The 16,027-nt window shown below is 42.2% G+C and overlaps 2 protein-coding genes across 4 annotated transcripts; both read left to right on the forward strand.

The window, feature by feature from the left end:
- Positions 1–1,038: 1,038 nt before the first annotated feature.
- LOC149985075 (sialic acid-binding Ig-like lectin 5) lies at positions 1,039–6,485 on the forward strand. Its single transcript, XM_090216912.1, has 8 exons — positions 1,039–1,104; positions 1,252–1,642; positions 2,029–2,349; positions 2,460–2,720; positions 2,805–3,098; positions 4,911–5,031; positions 5,231–5,312; positions 5,441–6,485. The coding sequence occupies exons 1-8, from the start codon at positions 1,039–1,041 to the stop codon at positions 5,819–5,821; spliced, it is 1,917 nt and encodes a 638-aa protein (XP_090073038.1). The 3' UTR covers positions 5,822–6,485.
- Positions 6,486–8,601: 2,116 nt separating this feature from the next.
- LOC149985076 (myelin-associated glycoprotein-like) lies at positions 8,602–13,826 on the forward strand. 3 transcript variants are annotated; one of them, XM_090216918.1, is made up of 5 exons: positions 8,602–8,899; positions 9,195–9,294; positions 9,952–10,054; positions 10,445–10,498; positions 11,203–13,826. In XM_090216918.1, exons 1-5 carry the CDS (start codon positions 8,662–8,664, stop codon positions 11,362–11,364), a joined length of 657 nt encoding a protein of 218 aa, XP_090073044.1. In that variant the 5' UTR covers positions 8,602–8,661; the 3' UTR covers positions 11,365–13,826. The 3 variants fall into 3 exon arrangements, with proteins under 3 accessions (XP_090073044.1, XP_090073047.1, XP_090073051.1); XM_090216921.1 differs by lacking the exon at positions 10,445–10,498; XM_090216925.1 differs by lacking the exons at positions 9,952–10,054; positions 10,445–10,498.
- Positions 13,827–16,027: the final 2,201 nt, after the last annotated feature.

Here is a 16,027-nt window from a genome sequence, read left to right on the forward strand (position 1 = left end):
TTATAGAAATCTTATAGAAACTTTCTTATGAAATAAAGTTGCATCTGAATATACAAGGCAAGGGGATTGCAGTGTTGATCAAGGCTGGTTGATAGGTGTGGATTGATGGGGTTTGATGGGTTGGTTGATGTGCTTGGGTTGATTAGGGTCTAGATACAGTACAGTATGGCTGGGTGGTATGTGTGGATTGGTTGGGTTTGATGGGTTGGTTGATGTGCTTGGGTTGATTATGGTCTAGATACAGTACAGTATGGCTGGGTGGTATGTGTGGATTGGTGGGGTTTGATGGGTTGGTTGATGTGTTTGGGTTGATTGTGGTCTAGATACAGTACAGTATAGCTGGGTGGTATGCAGTACAGAGGGACTTCCTGGATTGCAGCACCAGGTTAGAGGGAGGAGTAACAGACTGGGGACATGAAGTGACAGTTCACACCCATCAGAGACTCACACAGGGCTCACAGTCAATAGGAAGAGAGAGCACACAGAGAGAGGTAATGTGCTGATTCAGTCTTATTCTCTGCATGGATCAAAAGACAAGCTATTGAACAATTATATATTTTTGTCTCGTTACATTGAATGACTGTTAAAACTTAATTATGACTATGTAATGTAATGGTAATATTATTCATTTAGGGCATTACAACACATTCCTTCATAAGGCTTTAAACAGCATAGGAATAAATATTTATGAATGCAGTTAAATATATTTATGAGCAATTGTGAAGAAGGAATTCATATGAACCTTGAGCATAAATGTTTCTTTGACATCCTCTCTAGGCATTACAGAAAAATACATCTTAGTTGAATAAAACTGTTAAGAAGGTTGTTATGAATGCAACTGTAGCACTCATAAAGGTGTAATGAAATGTTAATATCCAATGTGTATTGCGATATGTTGTTATTCTCACAACACCATTTCATATTGTATTTCACACTCCATACCAGTAGACACAGACAGAGATAGTGACCATTAGACAAAGAGGAGAAAGAGGAGAGACCCCGGTGTTGTGGTTGATTCATCAAGGCAGTAGAGGCAGGATGTGGGTCCTCATCTGGGCAGCTCTACTTCTCTCTCTGACAGAGAGAACCACATGCAAAAGTAAGGTTCCTTTTATCACTACTATTGTTAATATACATATGACACACATCCCAACAGATACTGTCACATGATTTTTTTTTACAAACAAGTGAAGTAGTATCAGTGCTTCTTGTATTACTCATGACTATATTAATTTCCCTCCGTCAGAGAAGGCCCTTGCAGCAGCATACAACATCACCTTCAGTCCAGCAGAGATAACACCACAGACTGGACTATGTGCTGTTATTCCATGTTTGTTCACTCACCCTGATGACTTCCTTGCTAGCATAGCAATGTGGCTTAAATGCCCTGATGCACGATGTTCTATTAAAGTCGAAACTGACTCTATTTTCCACTCAAGAAATTCCTCTATAGCTCAGGAGGGTTATAGAAGGCGAGTAGCACTACTGGAGACAGACCTGACAAAGAAGAACTGCAGTATGATCATCAACGACATCACTAAGACTGATGACGGAGACTATCAATTAAGAATGTCCGGAAAATTGAACACTGGCAATATAAGTCAATTTACATACCAGACGAAACTGAAAATGGCAGTGAAAGGTACAGCATGACTATTACTGTTAGTTACAGTGACAAGAGTATTACTTTATTGTAATTTGTCATGTACACTTACTGTAACATAAGTACCTCCAGTTTACAAAGCCCAAGATTTCCCCAAGTCTCCCATTTCAAAGTGTTTATTTTTCTAAACCTGTACCAGGATTTCATACTTTCCATGAGTATATGTTTCTGCTGTTTTCTACATTGATACAAAATCCATGTTATAGCGTGACTTAAATGTAAAGGTAAATATCTTTGAGCCGACATGTGCATTTACCATGAATACGGGAACATTGCCTCTAAATGTAAATCATGCTATTGTGCGAATCTTCCACGATCCTGATTGAATTTAGGCCTCAGTCTGTGTTTCTATTTCCTAACTCCAGCTCTGACCCAGAAGCCCTCAGTGTTGACTCCTCCTCTGACAGAGGGAGAACCAGCGACCCTGACCTGCACCGCCCCGGGAATCTGCTCTGGAACTCCTCCTAACATCACATGGACATGGAGAGGGACAGGAGACAACATCACTGAGCTCAGAGACAACACCACCACACAAAGGAGAGAGGATCTGACCCGCGTCACAACAACCCACTTCTCAACATTGACCTTTACACCTTCAGCAGAGCACCACACCACCAAGGTCACGTGCCAAGTGACATTCAAAGGGAACATCACCACTGAGGAGACAGTGACTTTGAATGTGACTCGTAAGTAGCCTACATCATCTGACCTTACTTTGCACAACCCAACAGCTTGTTGTGCTTCAACAGTTATAATTCATGAACATGATAAACTGATTACATACTTTATTTTCTAGATGTGAAGGAACCCAAGATCTCTGGTAGTAACACAGTGAAAGAGGGTGATACTCTGAATCTGTCTTGCTTTGTTGACAGCTACCCACCACCACCATCTATCACCTGGAGTAAGAATGGGACAACAGCTTTGGAACAGAATAACTCTGGACTGGCCTCTCTCACCATCTCCAACATGACAAGAGAACATGCTGGGGAGTATGCGTGTAAAGCTCAACAACTCAACAGGACTCTGACAGCTTCCATTGATGTCACTGTGATGTGTGAGTACAAACAACACAAAATAGCTTGAAACATGTTTACTTTAAATTGTCCATGATATATCTTCCCCCTCTGTCTCTCGTTAGACCATCCTGTGATTCTCAATGCTTCTGGGTGTGTCATCCAGGCAAAGGTCATGACCTGTGTGTGTGTCAGCCAGGGGGTTCCCTTACCTCTCATAGGCTGGCTTAACACTGAGGAGTACTCCCTCACTAAATCAGTGTTGAGGTCCTCAGTGAACACCACCATCAGGATGAATGTCGGAAACCACACCAACACTACTGTGGAGTGTGTCAGCACAAATGAAGTGGGCAGAGTGAGAGAGAAGCTGCAAGTCACCCAAAAAGAGAGCCAAGGAAAGCGAGGAGGTAAAGATATAAGTTGTTACTTTGTTAGAGAGCAACAGCTTCCCTATCCCACCCAATACAGTGCCTTGCGAAAGTATTCGGCCCCCTTGAACTTTGCGACCTTTTGCCACATTTCAGGCTTCAAACATAAAGATATAAAACTGTATTTTTTTGTGAAGAATCAACAACAAGTGGGACACAATCATGAAGTGGAACGACATTTATTGGATATTTCAAACTTTTTTAACAAATCAAAAACTGAAAAATTGGGTGTGCAAAATTATTCAGCCCCTTTACTTTCAGCGCAGCAAACTCTCTCAAGAAGTTTGGTGAGGATCTCTGAATGATCCAATGTTGACCTAAATGACTAATGATGATAAATACAATCCACCTGTGTGTAATCAAGTCTCCGTATAAATACACCTGCACTGTGATAGACTCAGAGGTCTGTTAAAAGCGCAGAGAGCATCATGAAGAACAAGGAACACACCAGGCAGGTCCGAGATACTGTTGTGAAGAAGTTTAAAGCCGGATTTGGATACAAAAAGATTTCCCAAGCTTTAAACATCCCAAGGAGCACTGTGCAAGCAATAATATTGAAATGGAAGGAGTATCAGACCACTGCAAATCTACCAAGACCTGGCCGTCCCTCTAAACTTTCAGCTCATACAAGGAGAAGACTGATCAGAGATGCAGCCAAGAGGCCCATGATCACTCGGGATGAACTGCAGAGATCTACAGCTGAGGTAGGAGACTCTGTCCATAGGACAACAATCAGTCGTATATTGCACAAATCTGGCCTTTATGGAAGAGTGGCAAGAAGAAAGCCATTTCTTAAAGATATCCATAAAAAGTGTTGTTTAAAGTTTGCCACAAGCCACCTGGACATGTGGAAGAAGGTGCTCTGGTCAGATGAAACCAAAATTGAACTTTTTGGCAACAATGCAAAACGTTATGTTTGGCGTAAAAGCAACACAGCACATCACCCTGAACACACCATCCCCACTGTCAAACATGGTGGTGGCAGCATCATGGTTTGGGCCTGCTTTTCTCCAGCAGGGACAGGGAAGATGGTTAAAATTGATGGGAAGATGGATGGAGCCAAATACAGGACCATTCTGGAAGAAAACCTGATGGAGTCTGCAAAAGACCTGAGACTGGGACAGAGATTTGTCTTCCAACAAGACAATGATCCAAAACATAAAGCAAAATCTACAATGGAATGGTTCAATAATAAACATATCCAGGTTTTAGAATGGCCAAGTCAAAGTCCAGACCTGAATCCAATCGAGAATCTGTGGAAAGAACTGAAAACTGCTGTTCACAAATGCTCTCCATCCAACCTCACTGAGCTCGAGCTGTTTTGCAAGGAGGAATGGGAAAAAATGTCAGTCTCTCGATGTGCAAAACTGATAGAGACATACCCCAAGTGACTTACAGCTGTAATCGCAGCAAAAGGTGACGCTACAAAGTATTAACTTAAGGGGGCTGAATAAATTTGCACGCCCAATTTTTCAGTTTTTGATTTGTTAAAAAAGTTTGAAATATCCAATAAATGTCGTTCCACTTCATGATTGTGTCCCACTTGTTGTTGATTCTTCACAAAAAAATACAGTTTTATATCTTTATGTTTGAAGCCTGAAATGTGGCAAAAGGTCGCAAAGTTCAAGGGGGCCGAATACTTTCGCAAGGCACTGTAAGTCTGAAGCATAGAGGAATTACATGTATATGCTTTGAGTGAGAAAATATCATGTTATTATTTCATTTAAAAAGAAAATCAGAGGATACAAAGTATGGTGAGCAACTTCTAAAACCATACATGCTTTGTTCTCTTTATAGAGAAAGTATCTAAAGACATCTTGGCTCTGCTGTTGAACCCACCACTGATTACTGCATTTGTGATTGGTGCAGCCTGCTCATCCACCATCTGTTGTATCATCCTGTGTTTGACAGGGAAATGTAAAAGGTACATGCATTCTGTTACTGAAGTACAGTTAGTGTTATATGAGTGTTGGTGATTGTCTTTAGAAATTCACATTTCCTATCAAGAGTATCAGATATATTGTCAAAAGTTGCAATGCCTTGCACCATGTTGTAATGGAGGTGCTTGCTAACCTCTCTAACATATAGTTATTGAGACATTTTATTTATAACATTTTCCCTAGATGCAAAGAGAGGATCCCAAAGGACTCAGACTCCAAAAGCCCTTTAACGAAACTGGAGATGGTGGCATGTGAAGACCAACAGGTGCCGTACCAGTTTCCTTCTTTTTTCAGCTTTACCAACATTCTGTTAGCATTGACAGCATAAACAGATCTGGGACCAGCAAGCTAACAAGACTCCTCACACAGTGCTCTCTGTAATCTACTCCATAGACAAATGCAGGACAGGCTGTGCGGGGCGAACAGACCCCTCTGCAGGTGGTGCTGATGGAGGGAGCTGAAAACACAGGACCCCAGACCAGTGGAGCTGCAGGAAACTCTGCCAAAGGGGAAGAACCTCAAGATGTGCACTACGCCACTATCAACTACTCCCAACTGAAGAAGACTCCTGAGGAGGCAGAGAAGAAGACCACCACCTCAGAGTCAGAGTACGCCAAAATCAAACGAGAGAATAAGAAAGAAGGGTATGAAGGTGGAGGAGAGGGGAGTGGAGTGATGTACGAGGAGGAGAACGAGAATGGTAAGCCAGCAGCAGAGACATATGAGAATACAGAGCTTTACTCCAACGTCAAGGCTATTATGGGTGGTGAGTGACACAGCAATTTTCACTAGAAACATGGGGGATAGCATGCAGTATTATATAGCCATGTGTTCCTATATCATTTTCTGAATCCAGATTGAATGTTTTATGTTGATACTGGGACTTTTGCTCAACTGAAACTACTGTAGTTTTGGTGTTGTTTCCTCATGTGCCTAATCAAGTTTGAATGTTTTATGATAATACAGAGCCGTTGTTTAATAACTGAAACTACTGTAGTTAATAGTTTTGGTAAATGATTTATTTTACAGCCCTGTGTCAGATGGTACTGTATGTATCTGGTGGTTGTACATTTTCAATAAGAATATTTTCTAGTTGTACATAGAAGCAAGTTTTGGTCAAGTTTTTATAAAGTCTTTCAAGGAAGAGTCATTTTACTTTTGTAATGACAGTGTTTTGTCACCAAGGGGAAGGACTGACACATACGTGGTTGGGAAAAGTAGAGGTCAAGCCATTTATTTTTTCTTCTCCTTTTTCCTTTCATTTTGCATTTTGATTTGACAAGTGGGTGGGGATATTAGGTAGTATGTGTGGATGTAATCAATATATTTCTGTAAATAGAATACTGATACACTGTTGGAAATGTTGGCAAAATGTAAATCAGAATTCTCATTTTGGGCTAGCCAGAGAGCTCAAATTAAAGAATCAAGAAAAAAAGTACATTATGTTGTTTTCTTTAGACAGCTTGGTTGTTTAGCAACAAAACAGATGTGTACACAACTATGTGGTAAAACAGCTGGGTTGGCTTAGATTGTTGACAACATGTCACATATTTCGTCTCCAATGTTTAAAAATATAAATACATTTGCACAATGAGCACTTGTTGTCTCTCAAATACGGTGTTACAGTTGTTTGGTTAGCTAGGTAGTATTTTTTTGTGTGCCATATTAGCAAATAACACCCCCCAGAAATATGACATTTCAAGAACAACATAAAACTAGCTGAAACAAGCCATATACTATTCGCCAGATGGCAGCTTTGTGTCATTGTTGCTAGATATCTGGCCATCCAGAATCACCACAACATGTGGTCTTCTGCCCCATTGAAGCATGTCTATCGTTTTCATGACATTGTCAGCTAACCCATTTATGAGAATATTTTTCTATTCATAAGTGTGCATTATTGCAGTATTGTTTTATATTGAGGCACTACCTCAATCTTTTTTTGTATTTTCATTTGTTTGTTCTCTGAAATCTGTTAAAAGAATGTATAAATGGTACATTTTTCAACTTACCATCTCCACAAATTTCATTCAATAGTAATTATAAGCTACCAATTGAATAAATCAGGAATGGGCAACTTTGATGGGGGTGGAGGCCCCCCCAAAAATCAGGTCTGCATACCCACATCTATACCCACACATGTAGTCAGAGCCAGAGTCAGGGCTCTGACTACATGTGGGTATGCAGCCCTGTGAGCCACTGCGGCCCCCTGTGATGATTTTATTTTTGTGGTGCAATGGTACATTCTGCCACCTAGAGTGTGTTATATGAACAGGAATAAAGCTAAGGTTGGTGATTTATTGCCACCTGCAGAAATATTTGCTTACATGTATAAATCACGCGTAGAGTGAAATCTTGTGCTGCAGGCCGCCTGCAGAAACACCCATAATACTTGGATTGCTCCTTATCAACTCTGCCAAAGGCTCCGCCCCCAACAAGTAGTGTGGACAGCGAGCATCCTAGTCTTGTGCCACTTCCTAAATAATTTAGACCATTAGTAGTCACCATGGCATTTGGATGAGAGTATAGGGACATAATCCATTTAATAAAGTTTGGGCCCATATTGAAATTTTCTAATACTGAGAACAGAAAGCTCCACTCCATCCTGTTGAATGCCTTCTCGGCATCCAGTGAAGCCAGCAGGACAGGGGTCTTCTGTGTGTTTACTTGATCAATAATATCAAATAGACGGCAAATGTTATCAGAAGAGTATTTGTCTCTAATAAATCCAGTTTGATCCACTTTTATTATTTTGCGAAGAAGAGTGTTTAGTTTTTTGGCGAGCAATTTGGTAAATCCAACAAGCTTATGGGCCGGAAGGACGAGCAGGATAGAGGGTCCTTGTCTTTTTTTAGCAACACTGTAATGCGGGCTGTGTACGTAGAGTCTGGGACTATCACGTATTTCTAGGAGTGGTGGGTGTAGAGTCAGGCGCAGAGAGTAAACTTCCAAAGAAATCTGTTTATTGCGCGTTGTCTAGCCAAACAAACAGGCAATGCCCATAGAACACGTATGTCTCCAAAACAGGGAAAGAACATAATACGCAGGCAAAGAACATAATACGCAGGCAAAGAACACACCAGCACCACTGACAGTAAAGATAAGCCCGCACAACAGCAAGCGGGCACTAAAAGTTTAAATAGACTAAATAATGAACCAAAATGAGCAACAGGTGAAAACAATCAGACAAACAAACAGAAAGGAAAAAGGGATCGGTGGCAGCTAGTAGACCGGTGATGACGACCATGGAGCACCTGACACCCGGCTCCCGCAATGTACCCCTCCCAATCCATGAGGTACTGCAGGCCCCTCACCCTGCGTCTAGAGTCCAAGATACCATGTACCCCCGGGGGCCCCTCGATGTCCAGAGGGGGGCGGAGGGACCTCCGATACCTCACCTTCCTGCAGGGGACCAGCATATTATGTTATGTTATGTGGTATCATAACAGATGGTATCATATCGTATTGTACCACCTACATTACACCACGCTACACCATGCCATCCAACTCTACATGTCAGTCATATCCTTACCTCCACCCTCTCTTCAGACGCCCCTGTCCTTCTGGAAGAGTCCAAGTGCACAGTGGTGAGGGAGGGAGTCCAGTGTGTTTGCATGGCTACGGGTAACCCTGAGCCCATCATCGAGTTCTACCTCCCCGACAAGAACATCACCATCAACGACACGGACGGCCGCTACAACTACTACACGCACACGGACGGCCACACGTCCACGGGCATGATAAAACTACGGGAGAAGGGCGAGCGCCTGGGCAACGGTGCTGTCAATGTGCACTGCAGCATCAGCAACATATACGGGTCGGAGAGCTTTCATCTGGAGTTACAGCAGGAGAGTGAGTACACAAGTTCAGGTTTATGGTTAAACACAGAAACAAACGCATACAATTAAAATGCTACACGTTGTATAGCCAAGCATACATGAGAGATTGAACTGAAATCAGAAGTGTAGTACCTTTTATATGATATCTAGATTGACTGTATAAGTAAGAGCATAAACTGGCTACCCCATTGGCTTGATATGGCAATGGCATTATCTTGAATGTAAATACGTTATAGTACCAGGACCTAGCTAAACAGTATTTTATGTTTCTATATTGTCTTCAATATGGTGTTCTTGTCCGATGTTAGAGAAGTACATGATGGCAGTGATTGTTGGCACCATCGGTGGAGTGGCTGTCATCGCCTTCATCATCGCAGCAGTGAGATATGTGGGCCATAACAACAAGAAGTGAGTATCCACCCTTCACTAACTGTGACAGGGGTCGATGCGAGGTACAGGTCATTTCCTGTTTGAATCGACGATAAGGAAACACTTCAGCCTCGCCATCCATTCTAAAACACCTCTGTGTATTCATGAGTGAATGATTGATCGATGAACGGACTTGAGAATCATTAGTCATAAGTTATGCTAACGCCAGAGCGAGTTCAATTCATTTGCCATCCCTAGTCCCATTTCTGGAATCCTCTGAGATGGAGATCCAAAATGGCTGCCTGGTGGATTGGGTTAGCAAGCCAGACTAACCGTAGCCTATAGTTTGCAGGCTCAATTCCCTGCTTTGTACCCTTGACCTGCTATGCTAAAAATACAGCCACGGTAGCCTACTTAACTAAGGTGCTTCAGCATTATACCAATACATCACATTCCGACAAAAGCTTTTACTGAAAGTCGCTCCAAGAGAGGGTGTCAGCTCAACCGCAACTAAACCCATGAACCAATAACCACAACCATGAACGTCGACCACAACCATGAACCATGGGCCTGTAGATTATTAACTGCGTTGGGAAGCAGGCCCTTGTTTTAAAATGGATGCCCAGGCTTGGAGTGTCGCCCTGAGTTAGTTAGTGGCCATGAGACCGAGTCTGATCTTGTGACTCCACCCCCCAGAGAGAATGGCAACCCTGGGCAGGACCTGGTCTCTAAACTGGAGAACCCAGCGTTGTACTACAGCACAGTCAAGAAGGACAAACAATGTCTGAGGAAGAAAGTGGTGAGACATGTTGATGATGATGACTATAATGATGATAATGACCATTCTCAGATCTGTCTTAAACGTGAGAATGATAGCTTACCCGTTGCTGATACTGAAACTATACTATACCCATTCAATTCATGTCCTATTTTTGATGTAAAGTAAGGTTCATTCTGTTGAGATATTCATAAATAATCAAAAACCTATATGACCTCTTATGTTAAAGAGAAAATGTAAACTTCCCCAGCCAACTACTGGCCTAGCCTGAGAATCCCAGTACCACTATAGCTATCTATCACAGTACCACTGGTGTAGCTGCCACCATAGCCTTTCCAGACATCTGTTTTCTGCTTCATCGCTTCTCTGCGTTCTTCTGTCTCTGTTTTCTCTTCCCTTACTCTTGCACAGCTTAAGACAGAGCTTCTGGGCTCAAAGTTTAACTCCATTCTAGAGGAGAGCACGGTAAGGTTCCTAAACAACCCAGTCCCAATCCCAACTCCAAGTCTCAGTGGTAGACAGCATCCCTCACACATCACAGACAGCAAAATTATGCGATGGCCCAAATTTGGCTCTAGTCTACAATATCACGACTTACCATTTTACCCAGTTAACCACTTGGTGTTACGGTCCTGAAGTGGATCTGTAGCATGAAATGTCCAGACCTTGCCTGGCAATGTGGCCCACATTCAGACCAAAAGTAACTATGGGAAGTTGTTAGGGCCACATAACTCAAGCCAGAGATGGCCCATAAGCAAAGTGCCAACCCTCCCCCAGTTCGCATCTCATACATTTGGACCAGATCTGGGCCATATGACTCATTGTGGTGCCAGAACTGAGCCACATTGTATGTGTCACAAAACAACCAGATCTGGCCCACAGTCGTCTGCTGTCTGAGATCAGCTTCCATGTGCTCTATTGCCTTTGATTTCCAGTACTACTGTTGCACGGCTGCCTCGATACTAACAGGATATGCTAAACCGCCTCAATCTCCTTGTTTTACGCCTCTGCTCACCAGTAACTACTAACCCTCCTTTCTCCTCTCTCAATGTCTGTCATGTTATCCCTTTATACTCTGAATGTTCTGAGGTGTCAATGGCATTGGTGGCACTGTGCTGATATAACCTGTGATTCTGAATGGGCCTTCTCTCTTTCCGTATCTTCAACAGGGAGAAGACGGGGATTATCAACCTGTGGGCTCTATGGCAGACCTGGAGAGGCAAGAGCTGAATTACGCCGCCCTGCAGTTTCTCGGGGGGCGCTCCAGGGATGGGGGGGCCTCAGGGAGGGGGGATGACGGCAGCGACTACACCGAGATCAAGGCCAAATGAATCGCGATCCTTCCCTGACCCATCGTCACCGCGGGACACAGTGGCAGCCATGTTGTCGCCCCCCTCCTCACGTCATTCGCCCCCTCTTCAAACGTCTTCCCCCCTCCCCCGTAGACTCCACCCCCAACCTTCACCGTCACACCAAGAACTCCCACCGTCTCCGCCCGTCCCTGAATCATCTCAAATGACGTCCCCGTTAGTCGACCCCCAAGCCTCCAAGGGGAACCCCAGTCACATCTCGCCACCCAGGACTGCTGGTAGCTACTTGCAGGGTCAGAACACGGCCCAGTGGACAATGTAAAAAGATCTTTGTATTATCAGCAGCTGTCGGTCTCCAGGCTCTTACTCTATTGTTCATAGTCAAACAATTCCCTCACAACAGGTGCAATGCGTTAGTTACTGTACTGTATCATCTAGATTCAATGTTGCTATTTCCATCTCTACACCATTAATTGTTGGCATTGCTTTTCTGGGGCTCCCCTTCTGTATGTCACCCTATATCATACTCATAGCTAGCCTGGTTAAACCAGATTGAACGCTGAGCTCACCAGTTTTCCTGTGAAACGCAGCGCAATCAGTTTGGATACCAGGCTAACTGTCTAGATCCATCCGTTATAGTTCTTCTCCACTGTGTCCGCTGCCAGTCGAAGTGTCAGGGAAAGGGGTGTGTTTTGTGCTTTTTCTTTTCTTATCTCTATATCTGACCCTGGATCTGGAGGAAATGAGGGATCTCTTCTCTCTTCCTGATCCAGTGGTTGTCAACGCTGACCAGTGTTCAACAAACGTTAGGCCTGATACACATCCAATTGAAGCCTGTCATCTTCATCTCACATATTCTGTGCCCACATATAGTTCAATAGTGATGTGTGCTGTGACTCTGTGGCTTTTGATGATGATGAGAAATGAATATTTCTTTGATTTTATATAAAGAGAGAAAATTGATACTCTTACAGGTTTGTGGAGCCTCGAACACAAGGTTCTGCTCGTGCAAGAAGTGGCCTGAATATTTTTGTTTTTATGCATTATAAGCACTGATTGCATTGTGTTTTGCTCTTGTGGAAATATGCCGGGGTAACACAGAATGTTCTATTTATTCCGTTGCCCATGATTTAATTACTAGTATTTTTGGACGATGTTTTGCTAAGGGTAAGTGTTAACTTATCCTTAAATGGGAACCAATGGATTAGAATACATTTTTGGATCAATCTGGCATACATGACTCCACTGTAACACTCGCACAGCAGGACAAAATGTATCTCGTTGAGACAATGTGTGTGTGTGTGTATGTAAACAGTGCTGAAAGATCAGCGAACACTGATCACTGTGGGTGTTTCAAAAGATCACTTTACCTGAGACCGCTTCTCACAAAATGTCTACTTCAATGGTTGTGAAGTGTGAAATCGATGCCTAATCCTATAGGGTTGTATCAGAGGAGGCATTTGAGTGGCACAACATTGAAGTTGTTATACCAGTTGGTTGTGCTATTCAAACATACTTGATCAACTCATGTAATGTAATCTCCAAGCTCACTAATGGCAACACTAGATAACAATGACTGTTAATACAATATTAATAAGCTGCATATGGATGGGTAAAAGGATACCAGTATACATTATGTAAATAAATACCCTGCATGACTATTATGCTGTCAGCCATATGTGTAGATACACTACGGTATGTACATGCTCACTATTGCAACAATGGTTGACACAGGCAAGTCGGATACAGGTTCGGTAACACTTTAACTGACTTCTCTGTCATAAGGGTGACATAACGCTGTCATAACATAACACATGTCATTTTCGGTCATGAAAACTGATGTCAAAATACTGACAACCCTTTACACTGTCATGACACAAATGGGTATTTATGTAAATTAATTGGCTAGCGGTATGCTAAGCCAATAACCTGACTGAAGCAAAGATTTGTGCCATGACGGTGTCAAGCTTATGTCAGCTGTCATGACTGTTAATAACATATTTTATGTCATTGTTCTGACATGGTTAAGTCACTAGACCTAATGGCAGAGCGTTCAAGATGTGTTGCCCAACATTGAGACATGCCAATATGGACATCCGTTTAGTAACACTTACTGTCGTCAGTTCTCTTGAACGCCACATGGGGGGGTTAATTTCTTTCTAAACCTGGGAACAAAATGGAGAAGCGTTGTTCATGTCTTCTCTAATTTGTTTGTCACATAGTGTGTTGTAAAGCAGATTTGTACTTTCTTTACTTTGTGGTATTCATTATTATTATTGTGATGATTTTTTTTTTATATCTTTGACACAATAATTCCGATCAGAATTCTGCAATCCTTCTGCAAATTAGCACTGTTATTACTTAATGACAATAAGAGCTCTATGATGATGTTTGATCATTCTCTTTCTTTTACAAGTCTGTCCCGCCTCAAGCAAAGCCATCTTTCTTTGGGTCCAAACAACAAATAAATCAAGTAAACAACAGAGAATGTGACCAGTTCAGTTTGTTATCTATATAGTTGATATGTTTTCTCATACCCAAAACAGTATGGAAAATACACCCTGAACACATTCTATATCTCCATGTATTAGTATGACTTCATTGATACAGTATGTAACAGTTATTCCCCCCACACAATGAAACAAAGTACTATCTTCGGTTCACCCTTTTGCTATTTAAGTCACAGAAACACTGTTAACTGACATGATTTTAGAGCCAATTTGTGCAGTACTGAAAGAAGTAGAATAAAGGAAGCAGCTACAGTATGTTGCACCCTGTTTATTTAAGATTGATATAAGAACAAATTCTTATTTTCAATGACGGCCTAGGAAAAGTTGGTTAACTGCCTGTTCAGGGGTAGAACGACAGATTTGTACCTTGTCAGCAAAGGGGTTTGAACTTGCAACCTTCCGATTACTAGTCCAACGCGCTAACCACTAGGCTACCCTGCCGCCCCGGGGGCAGGCTATATCACTTTATTGGTCAGTTGCACACAAGGTCCAACCAAAATTTGACTTCCTTTTTTAAGCCAACCCCTCCGCAAGACACACATACATACACATACAGACATATTTTGGAGAGGTGTGGGGGGGCTGCCACAATTTGCGGCAGGTTGATATTTACAGAATAGAGCGAATTTCGCTAGATGGGTCAGCTGCAGAGATTTGTAGTGTTAATTTGAGGTTAGGTTAAGTATTAGGGTTAACTGTGTGGTTAAGGTTAGGGTTAAGTCGGTTTAAATCACATTTTATGACTTTTGGCCATTTCAGCTAGTGACGAGAACGAGAACGAGATTCAGGCCAAAAACACTAACCTGCCACTGGGTGCTGTTGTGGGGGGTTGCTCAAGGGCACGAAATGGCATCAAATATTTGATACCAGCAACCCTCCAGTTGCCAGCTCACTTCATAAAATACTTTGTCTGGATCTGGAGTTCGTTTGCTGGTTTGCCTCTCTAACCGCTAGGCTACATTCTCTGGTTGCAAATTTCAGTTAGCCAAACAGAACTTAAAGTTGTCCTTGATTATAATTTACCTCGCTCAGACAGTCCTACCTTGCATAACTTGTTGATAAAAAAATCTAAATGTAACAGTGATAAGCATTTCATTGGCACCTGACCTTATGCCATATGTCCCCCTGTAATGAAACTGTGGGATTGGAATGTTGTCTTACCATTTACAAGCACTGGTCAGATAGACAAGGAGGGCCACATTAAGGCTGAGGAACAGATCAACAATTATCAACGGATAGACTGCAACGTCACTATTCTCTGGCCCAGGGATATCTATGGGAACTAATAAAAATGAATTGGTACGAAAACACTTTGTTTAATTGGTCCAACGCTATTCTACTTTAGCTCTACTTTACCCCACCAGCCAGGTTACCATCCAATTGGCAACAGATTTTCATGCAGAATAAAATGTGCACGTTTCCACCAAACTGACTTGCTGCAGATATACTGCTATTTCTCCCATAATACATTTTTACCGACACAAAAATATCCCACCATGTGGAACGAACAAATGATCTGTCTGCATTTAGAAAATTGTATCATCGAAATGTCCTGGTTCCATCACAATTTTTTAAACGGTATGAATTTACCAGCATAAGCATTGTGGATGGAAATGTGGTAATTGACAGTACACTACATGACCAAATGTAAGTGGACACTTGATCATCGAACGTCTCATTCCAAAATCATGGGCATTAGTATAGAGTTGGTTCCCCTTTTGCTGCTGTAACAGCCTCCACAACAGCCTCCACCTCTGGGAAGGCTTTTTACTAGATGTTGGAACATTGCTGCGGGGATTGCTTCCATTCAGCCACAGGCACAGATATTAGGCGATTCGGCCTGGAAGCACAGAATCGTCTAGAATGTCATTGTATGCTGTAGCCTCAAGATTTCCCTTCACTGGAACTAAGGTGCCTAGTCCGAATCATGAAACAATCTGTTTTATAAAGAAGTGCTTTTAAAAAACTATAGTTTATTAAACTCTGCATAAACTGAGTATAAACAACATATACAGTGCATTCGGAAAGTATTCAGACCCCTTGACTTTTTCCACATTTTGTACATTACAGCCTTATTCTAAAATGTATGAAATCGTTTTTTTCATCAGTCTACACACTATACCCCATACTGACAAAACAAAAACTGCTTTTTAGACATTTTGGGAAATGTATAG

The sequence above is a fragment of the Oncorhynchus mykiss genome, chromosome 2 (assembly GCF_057628025.1).
Source record: "Oncorhynchus mykiss isolate SJ-2025 chromosome 2, ASM5762802v1, whole genome shotgun sequence".
In the NCBI taxonomy this organism is placed as follows: Eukaryota; Metazoa; Chordata; class Actinopteri; order Salmoniformes; family Salmonidae; genus Oncorhynchus; species Oncorhynchus mykiss.

Excerpts from the sequence above, each read along its gene's own strand:
- LOC149985075 (XM_090216912.1), top strand. The coding sequence starts at position 1,039 with ATGTGGGTCCTCATCTGGGCAGCTCTACTTCTCTCTCTGACAGAGAGA. Across the intron at positions 1,643-2,028 it reads ACTGAAAATGGCAGTGAAAG|CTCTGACCCAGAAGCCCTCA; the intron begins GTACAGCATGAC and ends TCCTAACTCCAG. Across the intron at positions 5,313-5,440 it reads TGGCATGTGAAGACCAACAG|ACAAATGCAGGACAGGCTGT; the intron begins GTGCCGTACCAG and ends TCTACTCCATAG.
- LOC149985076 (XM_090216918.1), top strand. The coding sequence starts at position 8,662 with ATGGCTACGGGTAACCCTGAGCCCATCATCGAGTTCTACCTCCCCGAC. Across the intron at positions 9,295-9,951 it reads GTGGGCCATAACAACAAGAA|AGAGAATGGCAACCCTGGGC; the intron begins GTGAGTATCCAC and ends TCCACCCCCCAG. Across the intron at positions 10,055-10,444 it reads AATGTCTGAGGAAGAAAGTG|CTTAAGACAGAGCTTCTGGG; the intron begins GTGAGACATGTT and ends ACTCTTGCACAG.